At 40.8% G+C, this 19,085-nt stretch overlaps 1 protein-coding gene across 2 annotated transcripts; it reads left to right on the plus strand.

The window, feature by feature from the left end:
• Positions 1-131: 131 nt before the first annotated feature.
• top3a (DNA topoisomerase III alpha) lies at positions 132-16,120 on the plus strand. 2 transcript variants are annotated; one of them, XM_029438481.1, is made up of 19 exons: positions 132-1,339; positions 2,043-2,102; positions 2,209-2,282; positions 2,378-2,453; positions 2,882-2,990; positions 3,589-3,732; positions 3,940-4,110; positions 4,199-4,299; positions 5,019-5,093; positions 5,295-5,377; positions 6,405-6,615; positions 7,063-7,248; positions 7,420-7,549; positions 8,145-8,258; positions 8,672-8,837; positions 9,016-9,162; positions 9,376-9,498; positions 12,804-13,545; positions 14,784-16,120. In XM_029438481.1, the coding sequence occupies exons 1-19, from the start codon at positions 1,109-1,111 to the stop codon at positions 14,946-14,948; spliced, it is 3,108 nt and encodes a 1,035-aa protein (XP_029294341.1). In that variant the 5' UTR covers positions 132-1,108; the 3' UTR covers positions 14,949-16,120. The 2 variants fall into 2 exon arrangements, with proteins under 2 accessions (XP_029294341.1, XP_029294340.1); XM_029438480.1 differs by having other exon boundaries at positions 664-1,339; positions 12,804-13,540.
• Positions 16,121-19,085: the final 2,965 nt, after the last annotated feature.

A 19,085-nucleotide genomic window follows, 5' to 3' on the forward strand; every position in this document is an offset into this window, starting at 1 on the left:
AAAGGATCCATGAGCTTTTAAAGTCACATTGTCAATTTTTAAGTTTAGAAGTAGCTTTGTCTATACTTTAGCTGGGCCAAAGCCCGGATTTTAGAATTACTGAGGTCATGAGCCAGTCCCCCAAACATCTAAACAAATATATATTATTTGGATTTTTCACATATTGTTTATTGCATAGCAGTTCAGTTGTATTTTCTTCAAGTTTTAGCATTTGCATGTGCTCTAGAAGTCCCAAACTGTTTATAAACTCAATAACCTCTGCCTATAAGACCTGCCTCTGAACATTGTCTCTATTTTACCTGCTTAGAAATAGATTAGGAATGTATGGACTTGTAAAATGAAACATGACTTTTCAGAGCTGCAATATTTTGATGGAGCAACACTGAACTGTTTATGTATTTATTTGACCAGAAAGTAGTCACATTTAAATGTAGGCCTAGCCTATAGGATCTAAAAATACAATGTCTAAAATTACAAAAACAATGTTTATTAATGTCGAACTCCCGGCGGACTTAAAATACGATGGACATGACATGTCTTGGTTTGTAGATGTTGAAATGGTGAAATGCAAATTCTGATTTAGGGTGGATTTCAGGTTTGACATTGATATCAGTATAACATTAATATTTACACTATAACTGCTATTGTGAAAAACGTACAATTAACAATAACATGCTATGCATTAAGACAATAGTCCATTTTAATGCACTTATTTCACTATTATTATTATTATTATTAAAAATCTGTTTTATTCAGATGTTTGGTCGTTCCTGAGTTTTACGACAGTATCACAACCTTGATTACGGCAGTAACTGACAGGCGAGCGGGGAATTTGTAAACAGAGCTAGCAGTCCAGAGGTCGATGTTGCTTCTCGGAAAGTTTTCAATTAGCTATGTTTAAGGGCTGGAATTACATTTTCTCTATATGTAATTCATTGGGAGTGGAGTTTTTCAACAGGTGTCACAATTGTACCTCTTTGTAAAAGTTTCGGTTAGCCGCACGATGGCTGTCGCTAGCTACGTTAGCTAACATGCTAGCAGAGTGGAGAGACCTCAGCTGTGAGGCTGCCTGGAGGACCGGGGCTGCTTCACGTGAGACCGGCCAGGCATGCTAGTACACCTCCTCGGGAGATCTTTGCTTCGACTTGGACTACAGCGGCTCGGGGTCCAACGGAGGTGTTTCTGTGCGGCGCAGAGTGTCCGGTGTCCGGCGGACACACCACAGCAGGCAGACATGAACCGGAGCCGGGGTCAGATCAAGCGGGTCCTCTGCGTAGCCGAGAAGAACGATGCAGCCAAAGGCATCTCAGGGATCATGTCCGGCGGCAACGCCAGGAGGGTTAGTCATGTCTCTCAAACTGTTCAAAACAGATAATGTTATCAGTCAGCAGAGTGCTGACACGACAGTATTTAACGTCTGTTTATTTGTATGAAAGTTAACAAAACAAACTGTAAATACTTCATATGATCTCAAATGATATAGAAAAATAAGAAACTACAGAATGTCAGTAAATATTGACCACGGTAAGGTTACATAGCATGCGTTGATTGTTGACATCTCGCATTATTTGTAACTTAGTTATTATAGCAAAAAGTTGAGAGGATATTACATTCCTAGTCTTTAGATAATCAATTAAGGGTTGCCAAGTCTTATGAAATCGGCAACAATTTGGATACATTTGGAAATGTACTGTATGTGTAATCATTGATGCATATTATGATATAGCAACTTTTTTTGGAAAACAAAGTAAGAAGCTGTTTATGGTCCATAAACTAGATGGGAATGACTATTTTTAGCCAATCCAGTGAAATAATAAACCTGATAAATCATCAAGGTTATTATTGTGATTGATCATCACAATAAAGTAGGAATCTGACTGGTTTCATATTGAGTAACCTCTTCCATAACACGGCAGTGTCTCTATACATCTACCGATATCAGAGTATATTAATACAAATAATAAATAGGAATGTCTGTTTCATTAGATTTTTATATTGCTCTGTGGTTGCTCCAGTACTGATTGTCTTCTTTTCCATTTTAGAGAGAGGGGATGTCAAAGTTTAACAAAATCTATGAGTATGAATATCATCTCTTTGGTCAGGTAAGTGAATGCAGTGAAACAATTAGACATGCACCTGTATGTCTGTCTCTTGTGTTTTACATTGTGTCTGATCTTCTGGTTTCATTATATCTCAATTTCCCTCCAGAATGTGACCGTATCAATGACTTCAGTATCAGGACATTTACTGGCTATGGACTTTAAAGCAGAGTACCAGAAATGGTAAATTAAAACTGGATTGTTGTTTTCTTTTTGGATTATTCAGCGTCACATAGAATCATAACAACTGATTGTATTTGTACCTTTTCTCTCACCAGGCACAGTTGCAATCCTGTGCTGTTATTTGATACTGAGGTTGAGAAGTACTGTCCAGATAACATGAAGCAAATCAAGGTAAGCTTATATACTGTCCTCCCAGGAGTCACAGAAATATACAAAAACAAATCTTTACTTTGTATTTAAATTACCCTCTGTCACTCTTTCTGAAGCCACATTATGTGTGTTATTGTTAATTAGTAATGATAGGTGATCATTTTAGTTTTTGGACCAGGATTTACTCACAACCCAATACCAGTTTTATTTTTGATCCAATAACTTGTGCACTTGCAGAGTTACTTTATATTTCTAAAACCAATTTTGTTATTTGGAGTCGGCAGCAGATGATGCACTTTCTTTTTCTTCTCTCTGCAGTAGGAGGCCACAATCTTTTATTCAAAGGAAATAATGATAAATATGGATGATATAAATAGACTTGAAAGATTCCCTCTAACCGTTTTTTTCCCTTTCTTTTTTATTTTCTCCGTCATTCTTTGTCTCCCTAGCGGACATTAGAGAAAGAGGTGCGTCAGTGCCAGGCCTTAGTCATCTGGACTGATTGTGACAGAGAGGGAGAAAACATTGGCTTTGAAATCATAGATGTCTGCAAAGCAGGTATGATAGTTGTATGTGTGTTTGTGTTTTGTCGTCGCTGTGTGGCCGCATGCGAGCATATTAGTAATAGATTTTGCAACCTATGCTTATAGCTGAGAGTTAGATGGGAAACGGCTAAAAACAACAAATAAAATCCGCCCACCAGTTTGGTGTGTAACGATGCATATCGATTCTATGATCACTGATCCAATATCGTCAATGCAAAGTGAAAACATCGATTCATATCCTTAAGATATGCCTTTATTTTGAAATTACCATGGCAGGTCCGTTGCACCTCCTTCCTAAACATTCAGACAGTTCTTAAACATGAGAAGTGTTGCACTTTAAAGTGAACAAGAGGTCCTCTTTAAATTCATTTTTAAATTAAAAATATGGATTATTTTTTAATTTAAATGTCTGGAAGAGCTCGGTAACAAACAGCAAATAGTGTATCGTTGTCCAAAGATTCGATATGATATGGTGAATGATGAAACTTGTGATTTACACCCCTACCACCAGTGCCTTTATGTTTTGTGTATATTTTTCCATAAATCGCTCCTGATGTGTATGTGTGTGTGTGTGTGTGTGTGTGTGTGTGTGTGTTCTGTATGATTTCTAGTGAAACCCAATTTACAAGTCTTTCGGGCAAAGTTTTCTGAGATCACCCCCAACTCCATTCGGAGAGCTTGTGAGACTCTAGTAGATCCAAATACTAATGTTAGCGATGCTGTCGATGTCCGGCAGGAGCTGGACCTGCGAATAGGTAAGATTGTACTCTTAAACTACACGGAATAATACTATGGGCTATGGACACATTATGGGGTGGCAGGCTCAACAGATAATTGTTCATACAGCAGAACCTGTTAATTTAACCTTTTGTTAAATGTCACTTCAGCCATGATACAACACTAGTGGCTCTGTTTATCTGGGAAAAAGGTCACTTATAAATATGATCCCATTCTCTCTGAAGGTGCGTCCTTTACTCGATTCCAGACGCTTCGCCTGCAGAAGATCTTCCCACAGTCTCTGGCCAATCAGCTGATCTCATACGGCAGCTGTCAGTTTCCCACTCTGGGCTTTGTGGTGGAGCGCTTCAAAGCCATCCAGGCGTTCATACCTGAGACTTTCTACAAGATCAAAGGTGCAAACTCATCCGTGCACAGACACACAGATCAGTAGTATTCAGGTTTTAAACTCAGTCCTCGTCATCCCTTGTGTGTTTGTCTCAGTGCTGCACAAGGTGGAGGAGGACTCCGTAGAGTTCAGCTGGAAAAGAAACCGTCTCTTCAACCACACAGCTTGCCTGGTGCTCTACCAGATCTGCATGGAGGTATGTGCCTGTTTGTATGCGTTTGTTTTAAGTCCTTGATTATGTTATGTTACATACTTTGTTGCTAGTTTATGTTTGTGAATGTAACATTGAAGGTCTTTTGTCTCAGTGTTGGTCTTATTTACTTCCTAATCCCTCATTTCTTTAGTGGGTTTATTCTCGTTATATGCTAATTAATAGGGGATTTACTGAACTTCCCCCGATACTTACAACGCCACGCTGCCCTGCCGGAAACATGTAGGTTGGTTTACCACAACACAGGGCAGAATCAGCCTCTACAAAGTAAATGGAAACTAACTCTCTAAATGGTAAATGGACATTCATACAGAGTCAGAGGCTCATAAACAAGATGCCACCTGCTCATCAGGAGAGCTAAACCTTCACACACACTCACACTCTGTTGGCCATCAGGAGCAATTTGGGGTTCAGTATCTTCACTTTTCTGATATGTAAGATTTGAAAATGTTTCTAAAACACCTGCATAACAGTTGAAAAATGTAAAACATAGTATCAGTAAAGCAACACGCATAATGGGGTTTATTGATTAATATAGAAGCAAAAATACACGTCTGTGTGTGTGTGTCTGTGTGTGTGTGTGTGTTTAGCAGCTGGGGGACACGGCAGTAAGTTTGATTGTGTTGTTGATCTGTCTGAATAAAATGGGCTAAAACCCACATGTGGGAAGGTACACACGAGAATATCTTTTCACTAATTTCCAGGATCCCATAGCAACGGTCACCTCAGTAACCAGCAAACCCAAGAGCAAGTGGAGACCGCTGCCTTTGGACACTGTGGTAACAATATGAAGTCAAACAGCCACACACACACACATACAGAATCTGCATTTCAAAACACATCACACGTGTTATAAAGTGCACGTAGTTTTCGGCACATCAGAAAGATTAGTATTTTGTCTGCTTCAGAGTTCTAGTATGGAAACCCCCTCGCTGCTTTGTCCCACTCTGAACAATCCTCTACCTTTATCTGACCAACAGGAACTGGAGAAACTCGCATCACGGAAGCTAAAAATAAGCGCCAAGGAGACCATGAAAATTGCAGAAAAACTCTATACCCAAGGGTGAGTGTATGTATCATGCTGCAAACTTTGTCTTGGTCCGACCATATGCTAAATGTCCTTATTAGTTTTACAGTAGTTTTGATATTTCATTTGAACTTGTTTCAGTCAGATAGCTGGTGTGAAGCCACCTTATTAGAGGCTCTGTCAGTGAAACAGACAAATGTATTTTTTGTTTACCAGGTTGTTTAATCTCCTCAAAGTCATGCCTATTTTTGTACATGCAAAGACACCATCTGGCAGGGTGGTTTTTAAAGGGATATTTCAGATTTTTTGAAGAGGGGTTGTATGAGATACTTATCCATAGTCCGTTTATCACCTACAGTAGATGGCGCTCGGCACGGCCCCAGTTTGGAGAAGCAGACAGGAGTACGGTCACGGAGGCTAAGCAATGTACTTCTGTGGATGGGGACAGCAGCAAAACATATTTTAGCCACCTAATAAAAGTCAATATCAATTTAAGTGTTCACTGTATTTAGAATATTTGTACCGCTCTACGTTGCCGTCAGCCCTTTGCGACGCGGAACTCGAGTCATTATCTGCTCCCACCAAAGTCACCAGACTCCATTGACAAAAACGGTAATTTTACATGGCAGAACACAGGAGTTGCTGACCGCTGCCTCGATTTGTTAGTTTGTCTGTGTTATTGTGTGACTTTAAAGGGTAAGTCACACAATGAAACAGACAAACTAACGCATCGAGGCAGCGGTCAGCAACTCCATGTTCCACGGCTGAGCAGTGAAGCCTATGCAGAAGTGCCAAAACACTTGATTTTTTTCAGGTGGGTCTTTCTTTTAAGTGGCTAAAATATGTTATGCTGAAGCCCCTGACTACAGGAGTACATTGCTTTTCTCCCGTGCTGCTTGCTTCTCCAAACTGGAGGCCATCTAATACCTCATTCAACTCCAATTCAAAACATCCCAAATATCACTTTTTAATAGGAGTTCTGCAGCGATGTCGTATTTCCAGGTCCCTCTTAGTTTGTCTGAGTGAAGATGACACAGACACGTGACAGTGATTGTCTGTTCAGGTTTATCAGCTACCCGCGTACAGAGACAAACATTTTCCCCGAAACTTTGGCTCTCGGCCCTCTGGTGGAGCAGCAGACACAAAGCCCGGTCTGGGGGACGTTCGCCCAGCGGGTGATGGACCAGCCTGGGGGTCCCAACCCACGACAGGGCAAGAAATCTGACCAAGCCCATCCCCCCATACACCCCACCAAGTACACCAATGCACTGCAGGTAAGTCTGCAAAACCTGGAGCTGTATTTTTACTCCCAAAGCTTTCATGCACAGCAGATGCAGCCATCAACTCTCTTCTCGTCCACGCGCGGTGAAGCACCACACACCATGGACGACAGCAAAATGCACTATGATGCTGTTTAGTTGTGTTATTTACCTCCTTTATGTGCACTTATTGTCTTTGTAACTCATTGTGAGTCTCTTGCAAAAAGAATCATTTATTCATGTAATCCGTGCAAAAAATGTACAGACATCGAAACAAACTCAAAATAATAGAGTTCGTTCAGGTAACAAACACTGGAGGACACTTTTAAAATGAGAAAGAAATTCCCAAAAAAGAAAAGATTGAGAACTGTTTGTTTGTTTCTTCTTCTTTTCTTTGAACAATATGATGTCAACAATTGGTTCAAAGGTTTCACTGATCGCTTCTGTTTCTTCTGTGTCCAGGGCAATGAAGGACGTGTGTATGACTTCATTGTCCGGCACTTCCTGGCTTGTGTATCCCAAGATGCTTTGGGGCAGGAGACTGTGGTGGACATAAACATCGCCCAGGAGAACTTCTCCGCCTCGGGACTCATGATCATTGCAAGGAACTACCTGGACGTGTATCCGTTTGAAAGGTGGAGCACTAAGGTATGTTGTGTGTATGTGTGTTGATAAAAGACTATGAACTCTGAGAAATAACTGCCAATGTTTTTGTTTATCTCAGCACAATAATAAATAAATTAAAAAAAGTTAAAGCAATTGTCAGTTTATAAACTGTGTGTGATTCTATATCCAGTCAACCCGCTTTGTATGTGCTAGGTGATTCCAGTGTATGAGCAAGGCTCCCAGTTCCAGCCCTCTGCTATCGAGATGATGGACGGACAGACGAGTCCTCCGCAGCTGCTCACTGAAGCCGACCTCATATCACTGATGGAGAAGCACGGCATCGGTACAAACACACGCTCAGACATGAGACTGTGGTTTTTAATGTGTGTGGGTCCAAACACTCACAACATATTGATCAATCTCACAGAAGGTGTTCATTTGTTTGTATACACAATAGTCAATTAACTCCCATACCCGTAGTCAAATGTACACGTTTTCTGTCACAGTATATACAGTTATACAATATCTATATATATTGTGATATAGTAAATGTTACTGAAATATTCTGGAGCATTTAAATGACAAAACTATCCATATATAAAATGAATCAAACATAATTTTAGTGAGTTACATACCTGATGTATCAACGTATTTGATGACACATTATATGTACATACACACATTGTCTGCTACAGCCTTATACAACCAGAACTATTAAATAAAACTTACCTCAGTAGAAAAAGCTCTAATAATTGATACATTACTATCATCCCAGTACATTGTTTTTATTTATTTTATACAATAACCTTTTTTACTTTAGGCAGATAAACACTTACCTGAAGCAACCTGGCAACAACTTAATGACACTTTGGTTGAGTGAACATAGAATTGTTGTTTGTTCAGGGCCAACTTTACTGTACGACCTGTGTGTATTACAGGCACTGATGCAACCCATGCAGACCACATCGAGACCATAAAGAGTCGCATGTACGTGGGCTTAACAGCTGACCAGAGGTTTCTGCCTGGAGAGCTCGGCATGGGACTGGTGGAGGGTATGTACACACACACACACACACACACACACACACACACACACACACACACACACACACTTCATACCACAATATACAAAATAGTAGGGTCTTTTTTTCTTTTACATTCAAAGCTTCTTTTGAGGTTTTCAAACAAAGCTTAGTGTAATACATATAATATTAGTGTAGTCTAATCCTTATCTGCAACTGTGCAGAAATACCAGGTTTAAATAGATATGCAAAAACAAAAAGAAGCTTTGCTGCATTCGAATGTTGATTTAAAAATCGAATGTGAACGTTATGAATGAAGCTTCCAACTATTGAGTACAGCCACACTAGGCGTTAATTCATAACAGATGTTGACAGGCTCCCTTATGTCGTTGTCCTTGTCGCTCAAATATGTTTCTTACTGTATCAAATGTGTGTTTGTTTAGGTTACAACTCCATGGGCTATGAGATGTCCAAACCAAACCTGCGTGCTGAGTTGGAGGCGGACCTCAAGCTGGTATCAGAGGGCAGGAAGGACAAACGGAGCGTGCTGCAGAACCACATCCAGAAATACAAAACCGTCTTCATTGAGTCCGTCAGGAAGGCCAAGAAGTTAGTGACAATTTACCCTGTAGTAGATTTGTGTATTTCTGATGCACCTTCTGTACCCAAATGAGCAGAATCCTGTCATATCTTACGATGATGGATTAGTTACACGTGTCCTGTCGTCACTGCGGGCTGTTGGTTGTTGTGATCCAGGTAAGAAGTCATTTTTCTGTTGTTCCCTCAGGTTAGACGAAGCTCTGTCGCCATATCTGGGTGCAGCTCAGGTGATCACTGAAGCAGGGCAGCAGGACATGGAGATCCCGCTGCCAGTCAGGAAGTGCCCTCAGTGCAGTCGGGACATGTTGCTGAAGAAGAAGAGGGAGGGAAACAGGTGCGAATAGACACAAAGCAAAGAAGCCAAAAACTATATTATCACAGGAAAACGTTTCAGGGCAAGTTGATTGTCAAATACAAAAAGTTTGCCTGAAAGGTAGGAATGAAATTTAACTGCTTTGGAAACTGTGCTGTAAATGGGAAAGAATAGGATTACAGTTGGTACTATCCTGTTTGCCCCTCCTGTTTAACTCTTTCTGTCCCCCTGCAGTAAGTACCTGTCCTGCACAGGCTACCCAGACTGTAAGACAGCAGTGTGGTTCCCCGACACGGTGCTGGAGGTCAGCAGAGACGACAGCATTTGTCCCACCTGTCAGCCGCGCCCTGTTCACCAGTAAGTACTCATTTTATACTACAATGTTTTTAAATCATTTTCACAGAGGCTAAGGAAGCCCCGAGAGGCAAGTGAGAGAAATGTTTTGATTGATATAAATTGTTTTCTCTGACCGGTGTTCAGGCAACTGTGCGTTGTGTTTAGACTTTTATTTTTATTTGGCTGAGCGATAAAGTGCTCCTTGAAAATAAAACAGCGCCGCCCATCTCAGCTCAAAGATTTTGAGCACTGCTCGAAAGCATGAAAGTTTTTCCAAGGATACACCATGAACGCCGTGTTATTGACGTGGTTACAGATTTACAAGAGGGGTGTTCCCCGCAGGACCCTTTTACAGAGCATTTGGACCTAAACAAACAGTTAAGAGTCATATTTATTTTAAGTGGTCACATATTTTATAACGATAATTACAATAAATAATAATAATTAGAACATTAGAACTTTTTTTCTAATTGTTCAAACTAATCGGAATTAATGGTGAAGCACTACCGCTCTGGTCGGGACTTGGACCAGCAGCAGACGAGCTGCTCGTAGCAGCAGAGCTAACATCTGCATCACTGCTGCTGATTCAGGCCGTGTGCCCTTAAGAAAACGCAGATAGTTTCGCATCAGTTTCTGAACGTTGGGGTGTAGATTTTTTTACACTCCTCTCCTTTCCTGCGTGTGCGTGTGCGTGTGTGTGTGTGTGTGTGTCATTTCTGATCAGCTGCTGTGTTTAACACCAATTACCAGTTCAAACACCAGTTTGAATGTCTGACCCGTTTCTGATTGGCTGCAGTCTATGACACCGATTTAAAGTTTGACTCTCAAACTTCTTACTGTTGCATTTGTTTAACACTCCTGAATACAATTTCTGTTTACATGACTTGTTTTGGTCCCTGGGTACATTATGGCAATTGAAGGTAAAAACAACAAAGATATTTTAATAATATTTATTATTATTTAGAAATGTTATTATGTAACTTCAATCTCAGAGAATTTAAGTTTATATAATAAGATAATATAGCACCCTAATAATAATAAAAATATTATAAGAATTTAAATACAAAATTAATATAATCAATATGTAATATAATTTATAAATACTAAGAATAATAATCAACATTAACATTCAGGCGAGACAATTAGCCTATTTTTTATTTGATGGGGGACGGTGAGGGACCTGGATAATGGATAGGGGGGCACTGGCCCAAAAAAGGTTGAGAACCACTGCTACAGATTCCATCAGTCTCACAATCCAATGTTTTGCCAATAAAATGTACACACATGTGCTTCATGATGGTTTTATGTTGCGCACGTAGCGGCACAGACAGTAACCCCACAGCCACACACACCCATCATGTTATCCATGTGGAAGTTCTTCAGCTCGCAATTTGCACAACACCTGCAAGTCCAAAATAAACCCTGGAGGAACAACCTTGAAAACATTTGGAACAAGTGTGTTGTTATAGATATGTTGCTTGCACCTGTTTTCCTCTGGGAAAATAAGATAAAGTGGGATATACTGCAATTCATTTTTAGTTGGAATTTGTTTGTTCAGTAGGAGCACTTTTATTTTTGAGATTAGTTTGAGTGAGAGTTAGTGAAGGTCCTGTGAGTTTAAGTAAATGTAAGTTAATTAATAGTTGATGTTTCATTGTGAACCGACAAGTGAATTTCAATTTTCCATGAAAGAAGTTACAAAAATGTTTGTGTATGCTGTTAATTATGGTTCTTAGAAAGTAAGAAAATCAGGGGGTCAAACTTTTTAAGAAATCGGCCAAGGAAACGGTGCTGACATCAGCATTTAGGTCAAAGAGCTGATGGCATGTAATGTAGACTCTTAGTATTTTTAATCTGTCTCATGTTTAAACGTAGATTTAAAAGCTTAATCGGGGACTGCATATGAAGTACATCTAGAAGCTATATACTTATGCTATGCATACAGTATTATGCATAACGTGTGTTGCTTTGCTCCTCTATATGTAACTATGTTTATCTGTATGGTCCCTGTTTGATAAAGTAGATAATAATAAATCGCTGTACCCCTTTATGTAAATACTTTGCAGACAATCTGTTTGATATGCAGCTTTTTGAGAAAGTTTTAATGCAGAGGAGGAATTAAAATTATACCTACAATCAGGTTATTTAAATATCATAGTCCTAAATAGTTGACCCTCACTGATTTACCCGACAGAGGCTCCCTTCTTCTGCTCCCGGTTGTCATATTAACCTGACGAAGAAATATTTCAGAATGCATTTTCTGTGCACTCTGTTAGAAATACTTGAGTTTTCTTCCTCTCAACACAATTCAGACCCACACATATTAAACATTGAAAACGCATATTATTTTTTTAGTCGTCGCTTCAACCCTAGGTACCTTGTTTTGCCTTGAACACACAGCTTCCATTTCTTGTATTAATAAGAAGTGTGTGTAGGCGCTGCTCGCTGTGCACACTCAACTACAAACACTCTGTGGCTTCAGCAGTGCAAGAAACTTGTCAAAATTCTTGTTTACACAAGTAGGCGTTAACCCCCTTGAGCACGTGCCTCAGCGCAGTCCAAATATAGGGCACGCTTGCGAGCCCAACTGCTCCACACCAGCATCTGTTTCCATAGCAACCAGTCTGGTACAGAGCTCAAAGTTGAACTGCAGCACTTACTCTAAAACAATATCCCTGTTTTTGTAATCAGAATTCTCCCAGCAGTTTCAGCCTGTTGGATAACTTCAGATGCTGCAACAACAGCAGATGTGTGCAGTAATGAACTATTTCTTACAGCTGGTCGCTACAGGAACGGGCTGTAACAATCAGACTTTTGTTGTACACGCACACGTTTAGAACAATTAGCAGGTTCTTTCAACCCCCTTGTTGAGACGTGTGTGTGTGTGTGTGGATCGCTTTTCATTGCTTTGACACACATTTTATTTGAAAACTTCTGCCTTTCAAATTGAATGAGTTATTCTCTCTTAGAAAAAAGTTTTCCATGTTTACATACTATTTAAAAAACAAACAGTTAAATGTGTGCAGGGATGTGCACAGCATCAATTTCCATGATACCAGTATATGTAATATAAAGTATTGGATATCTATGAAAAGCCAGTATCAGTGTAAGTGTTAGTAGTTTGAAGTACACTTGTTTGGTGTACCTGAAGATATCCAGGGCCTATTTAAATATACATTCTTGATTTCTCCACTTCCAGTAATAACTGGTAGATTTGAAGCCACAGCACGTTTATTTGTTGCTGATATTGGCTCCGCTCCATCACACTGTTCATACTGAGGTTGACTTCTTTAACATTTGTCTCCCGTGTGTCCGACATTCTTCAGGTTGAGGTTCAAGTTTCGTCGGGGCAGCCTCCCTCCCATGATGCCTTTAGAATTTGTTGGCTGCATCGGTGGATGTGACGAGATGCTCAGAGAGGTGCTGGACCTGAAGTACCTCCGAGCGGGAGGAGTTGGGGGAGATGGAGGAAGCGGGGGAGATGAGAGGAGGGGTGGTAGAGGCGGAGGAGAGGATCCTCGTCCACCAGCTCCAAGGCCCCCCAGACCAGAGCCACCCAGAGCCCAAAGTTCAAATCCTCGACCTTCCCTTCCTCCTGTCCCCTCCTGGGCCCCGCAGCCACGACCTCCAGCAGGTGTAGACACCAACAATGATGCCATTGTGTGTAACTGTGGTCAGGACGCACTCCTCCTGACCGTGCGCAAAGACGGTCCCAACCAAGGCCGTCAGTTCTACAAGTGCAACGCTGGGAGCTGCAACTTCTTTCTGTGGGCGGATGAGCCGAGTCAGCAGGGGGCGCCGCAGGGTCCAGGGCCTCCGCTGCAAGCACAACCAAGGCCCTCTCTGGGGTTCAGTAACATCACTGGAAGAGGCAGAGGGCAGGGCGCGGCGGGTGCAGAAGGACAAATGGGACAGATAATGTGTAACTGTAATGAGACAGCGGTGATGCTCACGGTGCAGAAGGACGGTCCAAACAAGGGCCGGAGGTTCCACACCTGCGGGAAACCAAGAGACCAGCAGTGCGGCTTCTTCCAATGGACTGATGAGAACGATCCTCCACCAGGCAAGGCTCACACACACACACACACACAAATCAAAACATAACATTGCTTTTAAAACTGTCTACTTGTTATTACCCAGAGGCCTGACATGAATATCCTTTGAATGAAGGGGCAGACTGTCGGACCCTGCTGCAGTAAGCTCGGAAACACTAGCGCCTTTGCACACAGGGAGCGCCAAAATCAATAAAAAAATGGGTTTGTGACTACATTCCTGCAAAACTAAAGAAATGTGGATCCAACTCAGCTGTACTTTGTGTTCTGCGCTTGTTAGCTTGCTAACCATGAATGTATTAAGAGAACTAGATACAGCGTCGTGGGCGGGGCCCTGGTTTGTTCCTATGAAAGTTGCTCAGTGGCACATGAAGCCAAAAAAGTTATAGTATAAAGTAAAATTTGCCAAATCTTCTGCATCCATGGGCCCATAGAGCAAGCTCACTAGCGTTTCCTTTAACCCCGCCTCCCAGCCGCTCCGTGTTGGCTTATTGACATATTAGCCTGTTGGCATATCACTGTGAGCATTTTAGCATGCCGACGTTAGAATTTAAGTAAAGCCTCACAGCATGGCTGTAGACTCTTAGAGACGTTAGCAGCAACATTGAGTTAAAAGAAGGGCTATTCATTCTGACTGTAGTAAGAATACATCACTGAAACACCATTGTTGCATAAAGGAAAAAAGTCTCCTTTCAAAGCACAAAGTTAGAGTTTCGCTGCTGTTACTATCTGCTGACGAAAAGAGGACTATTAGAAAAATCCATCTTCAAATGTTTTTTGGTTTCGGTCTGTGGTACTTATCCCACTTGACTGTTTACTTTCTCTTTCATCACAAGCAGATCCCCCCCCCCATTAATACATTCACATATGATTCATTACTGACGGTAAGTGCAGTGCATTTGATCTCTCACAGTTAAATGTCTGACTGCATTAATCTGGATGTCAAATAATTTACACCGTGTGACAGCTAATGCTTTCTGTGCGCTTTGTAAAACGCACCACGTTTATTTAAAACATCTTAATACGAGCAAAGCAGAAAAAGATGTTCTCTCAGATCAAACACCAGAGAGAGAGAGAGAGAGAGAGAGCCTCCTCACCTGCATCTTTATTTAATGATAAAGGCAAGCTGTCACGACTCACACACACTCCCACTGAGACCTTGAGACATCCACTTACCAGCCTGACACGGTGCTGTCAGGCCCAGCGTACACGGAAAAATCTTATGTTGTGTTTCACCTCTGTTCCTGGTGTCAGGTGGGTTTGGTAGCAGGATTTAACGGCGGTGGAGACACAGGGAAGAAAGGAAAGAAGATCGGGGGAGATGCCACCGCTAACAAACCTCCAACTGCTAAGAAACCTCGCACCTGCGGCATCTGCCACATGCCGGGACACACTCGAGTCACCTGTCCCCAGCGGTGATCGCTGCTTTAAAGACACTGCGTGGAAAAGTCTCTGTCTCCAAAAAGTGTGGATTCAGGTTTTATTTTTTCAAATATGCAGCAACTCAGATTGTAAGAACCTCTTCACGGGAGGGGACCTCGTCTTCTCTTGTGATTTCCCAAAAATGTTTTCCTTTACAGCATTGTGCATCATTCTTAAACGGCCTCAGTTTGAAACTGTCTGAACTCTCGTGCTGCTGGTAGAAAAGAGGAGGGCGTTGAGAAGCTGAGCCGATTCTAAAGCTGGGCGGTGCTTGTTACCGCAGTTACCTGAAGGGGCTCAACAGTTAATGGGAAGTTTGCTCAACTGGTCTCGGATCAAATGCATCCCCCCGTCTTCCCCCGTCTTTATCTGTATTCACACTTTACAATCCTGATCAGTTTGAGGACGGTGATTCTGACACAGAAGCCCCGCTGTGTTTTAATGAATAAATGTGTGTTTTAAGAAAACGTATTTGCACACAGCTTCTTAATAATTAATAGTGTGTACTAATGTTTACTTTCCATCATTGTAACCATCACTAAGCGTCCTAACAGAGGCCAGGTATTTTACTTGTGTTGATTCTTCAAGGTTGTTGAATCTGCAAAATATGTTTTACATTGTAAATATAATGAGTGCAAAAGACTTGTGCTCTCTGTAGCCTGAGGAATCGTCAGTATCACAGATTTATATTTTAATATTGATGAATGCTAAACAGACAAAAACCTTCCATGGTTATTTATATATTTTGAGTCATGGCAGAGGTTGATGGCAGAGGTTGGTGTTACAAATTTCGGTCTTTTGTATTTTTCTCTGGGTTCCACTGAGTTAATTTTTTTGAGTGTTCAACTTTCAAGCTAAACTTATTTCTTACTGTACACAATAACGAGTATATTTATACAATCCTTTATACTTAATGTATTTTGCTAAGTGTATTCAGATTCAAATGACTGTTATGCTACATTACATCATTGACTAAAGAGTTTAGTTTAGTTGGCGCAAAAAGTGCTGATACGATCTTATTTCCTGTCCTGACCAGTGGTGGAAGAAGTACGAAGATCCTTTAAGTAAAGGTTGCAGCACCAACACTGTAGAAATATAAATAAATGAATGACTATGTATTTTATATAGATATATATCTATATAGTTATACATGAAAATGCTTATAATTATTCATTGATTTTCTTTCTATTTTGTCTTTACATTTCCACATTTATTTCCTTAATCTTTTACAGATTTATTCTTTTTCATGGCATTCCTATAACACTAAAGTTTAGCACATATTTTACATGATAATCGTTTTGTATTTAAAATTGTAATCTGCACAATAACCGGGAAGCTTTCAGATAAGAGTAGTGAAGCAGAATTACAAAGTAGCATAATACCGCAAAAACTTTCCACCCCTCGCATCCACAGTGTGTGGGTGTAACTGGTGCCAAATGTTGGATGTTAATTGGTCTGTTGCATAAAAAAGAAAAGATGTCTAGTGATCATACATGCTCTCATATAAGAAGCCTGTCAGGAAAACTTGGTGCGTGCAGCTTTGTGTTTTATTGTAGGATTTGAATGTTTTCTTCCCAGAAATGTTGCCTCAGTAATAAATAATAAAAGCGCAAGCCCCCGCAGGGGTAAAACTGTTCGGGACAAAGGAAATCAGAAACGCATGGATTCCCGGTATGAGGCTGTAAATTACCCTACTGGTTTTTTTCCCTCAGTTATTCTTCCAGAGAAGTGGCAGTGGTCTTACCGTCACGTTTGGTGAGTCATGCGTGAGTCATCACATGTGGGTGGGAGTGATCGCTGAGCTCCGTCCTGCCGTGTTGTTTTCACCCGCTCCATCCTCAGCTCCCAACTCCGCTACAGCTAGTATCCGGGCAGATAACAAGTCATGTGATTGCCGTGTTTCTTTCCTGAATTGCAGCTATGACCTCCGCCTTACGGGAACAAGCGCTGCTTTCATCCCCTATTACATTTTTAAAGTGATACCGTCGCTGCAGGAGTATGCGATAAAAACACCACTATAATGTAATTACTGTGCTAACTCACCACAGTCCTTATAACATATTTAAGGATGTATTAACATCCACACTGCACAATAAGATCACTAAACTCTCCAGTAAATACCAGGACTTCAAGCAGAAGTCTTCCAAGTGTTGTAAAAGTATTAAAGGAGCATTATAGCATCCACTTAAAGGGGAAGTCCACCAATTTTACATGTTACAAATTCAATTTACTCGTCATGAAAAGTAGTCCTCCACCTGTAAAAACAACAAAAAACATTTGCATAATGTGCCTCTAATGGAAGTTTGATGGAAATATGAGAAAATGACCCTGACGATGTCATAGTGATGCATCAGAGTTATTTAACATGAACTGCGTTAAACTAGGTGTGAAGTTTTAAATGATGTCCAACATCACCGGAACAGATATAGACACCTACAGATTTTCATTACTATAGAAGGATTTTACTCTCCTTCATAACTCGTGCGTGTGTAGCACTATAAGAATATCGTTGGATTATTTAGGAATTTTCTGGTTGGGCTGCCTACATAATCTGGGTTTAGGAGGTCAAAGGTCACAGTTGGGTCAGTAGAGGTGGCTCACTCTTCAGCCCTGAGCTGTTCATCAACTCTTCAGGCTGTCTCATCATCATCATCATCGTCCAGCTTTTCCGCGGTCGCTGTAGAAACAGTTTCCATGACACCCAATGCCCGTAAGTGATGCAAGTGTTCCAGGTGCAGAGAGTGCGCGTGTGTGTGTGTGTGTGTGTGCGTGTGCGCGTGTAGTTACATAGAGTTTTACTGTAAATTGAGCCACACCAGCCTCATTGAAAGATAATAGGAAATATTGGCTCTGGGCTGTTTTTTCCACAGCAGTCACTTTACCTTTATGAGCGGTCCTCACCTGGGAGCTGGACGAGTACATGTTCAGGTATGACGTTAGATAAGTGTGATCATGATAGAATGTAAGAATCAGTCCTTTCTAGTGATAATATTTGTCATAATCATCACTGAGATCTTCATCTGTGTTTGTACTCAGCCTTAGTTTCAGATCTCTCTGAAGAGGTGTTGCTTAGCATTCAGGATGTAAAATTAAGATGTTTAGCTGTTTAGTTCCATATTTGGATCAAACATGGCTGGAGGGGTGAACATCTCCACCAGCGAGGGAAGCAATGCTTTCATTTCCATTGCAGATTCTGATCTTTCCTGCCTTTACTACTGTTACATAAAAATACATGAGCTCACACTCTCTTGCATGCTCAGGCTGGAGTTCAGTGTTTTATCTCTGAAACCTCATTTCACTGTATTTCACCTGTGAAAGAGCAGAAAGCCTTTATATTAAACAGTTTTTTGAGGTTGTAATTGGATTGACACGTTCCGTTTGTTGATATCTTAAAGCAATAGTTTGACATTTTGGGAAATAAGTGTATTTGCTTTCTGGTGGAGAGTTAAGGCTACAGCCAGCAGAGTGTTAGCGTAGCCTAGCATAAAGACTGGAAATGGGAAAAGAGCTAGCCTAGCTTTGTTCAAAAGGAATGAAAGCTGCCTACCAGCTCACTAATTGTTGCTTAAATGGTACAAAATGTGTAAACTGACAGTTCGTCGTTTTACAGGAAGTCATGTGTCAGACTATATCTTGCTAACCCTGAAGTCTCCAGCAGTTGCTTGGAAACTGCTCCCAGCGAAGAAATAACCTTGAACCATAATAACCCCCATGACATATTAGTTAGTGAGCTTTTGATGTGCTGGTTTTGTTACATTTGGACAGAGAAACGCTACATGTTTCTTCCTGTTTCCAGTCTCTATGCTAAGCTAAGCTAACACTCGGCTGGCTCCATTGACCATACAGATGCAAGAATGGTATTTATCTAGCTGGCTGCATTAATTTGAACAAGCATATTTCCCAAAATATTTGTTTTAAAGTAGCATGAATATGTACAAATAAAACATAGTCATGTCACTTTGGATATTACTAAAGAGTAATGTTTTTAAAGTTGTGCTCTGAAATTAAAAAAAAATATGTTAACTGAGTTAAAGGGCCTCTTAACTGAATGAATGACGACATTTTTTTTTCATGATGAAATGTTAGTGAAACCCCTCATTGTGTGTTTCCACTCCATCCCCTAATTTAAGTTTC

Source organism: Cottoperca gobio, chromosome 8 (assembly GCF_900634415.1).
Source record: "Cottoperca gobio chromosome 8, fCotGob3.1, whole genome shotgun sequence".
In the NCBI taxonomy this organism is placed as follows: domain Eukaryota; kingdom Metazoa; phylum Chordata; class Actinopteri; order Perciformes; family Bovichtidae; genus Cottoperca; species Cottoperca gobio.

Coding starts and splice junctions, on each gene's coding strand:
- top3a (XM_029438481.1), top strand. CDS start 1,109: ATGCTAGTACACCTCCTCGGGAGATCTTTGCTTCGACTTGGACTACAG. Junction 7,249..7,419: donor TTGAAAGGTGGAGCACTAAG/GTATGTTGTGTG, acceptor TGTATGTGCTAG/GTGATTCCAGTGTATGAGCA. Junction 8,259..8,671: donor CGGCATGGGACTGGTGGAGG/GTATGTACACAC, acceptor GTGTTTGTTTAG/GTTACAACTCCATGGGCTAT.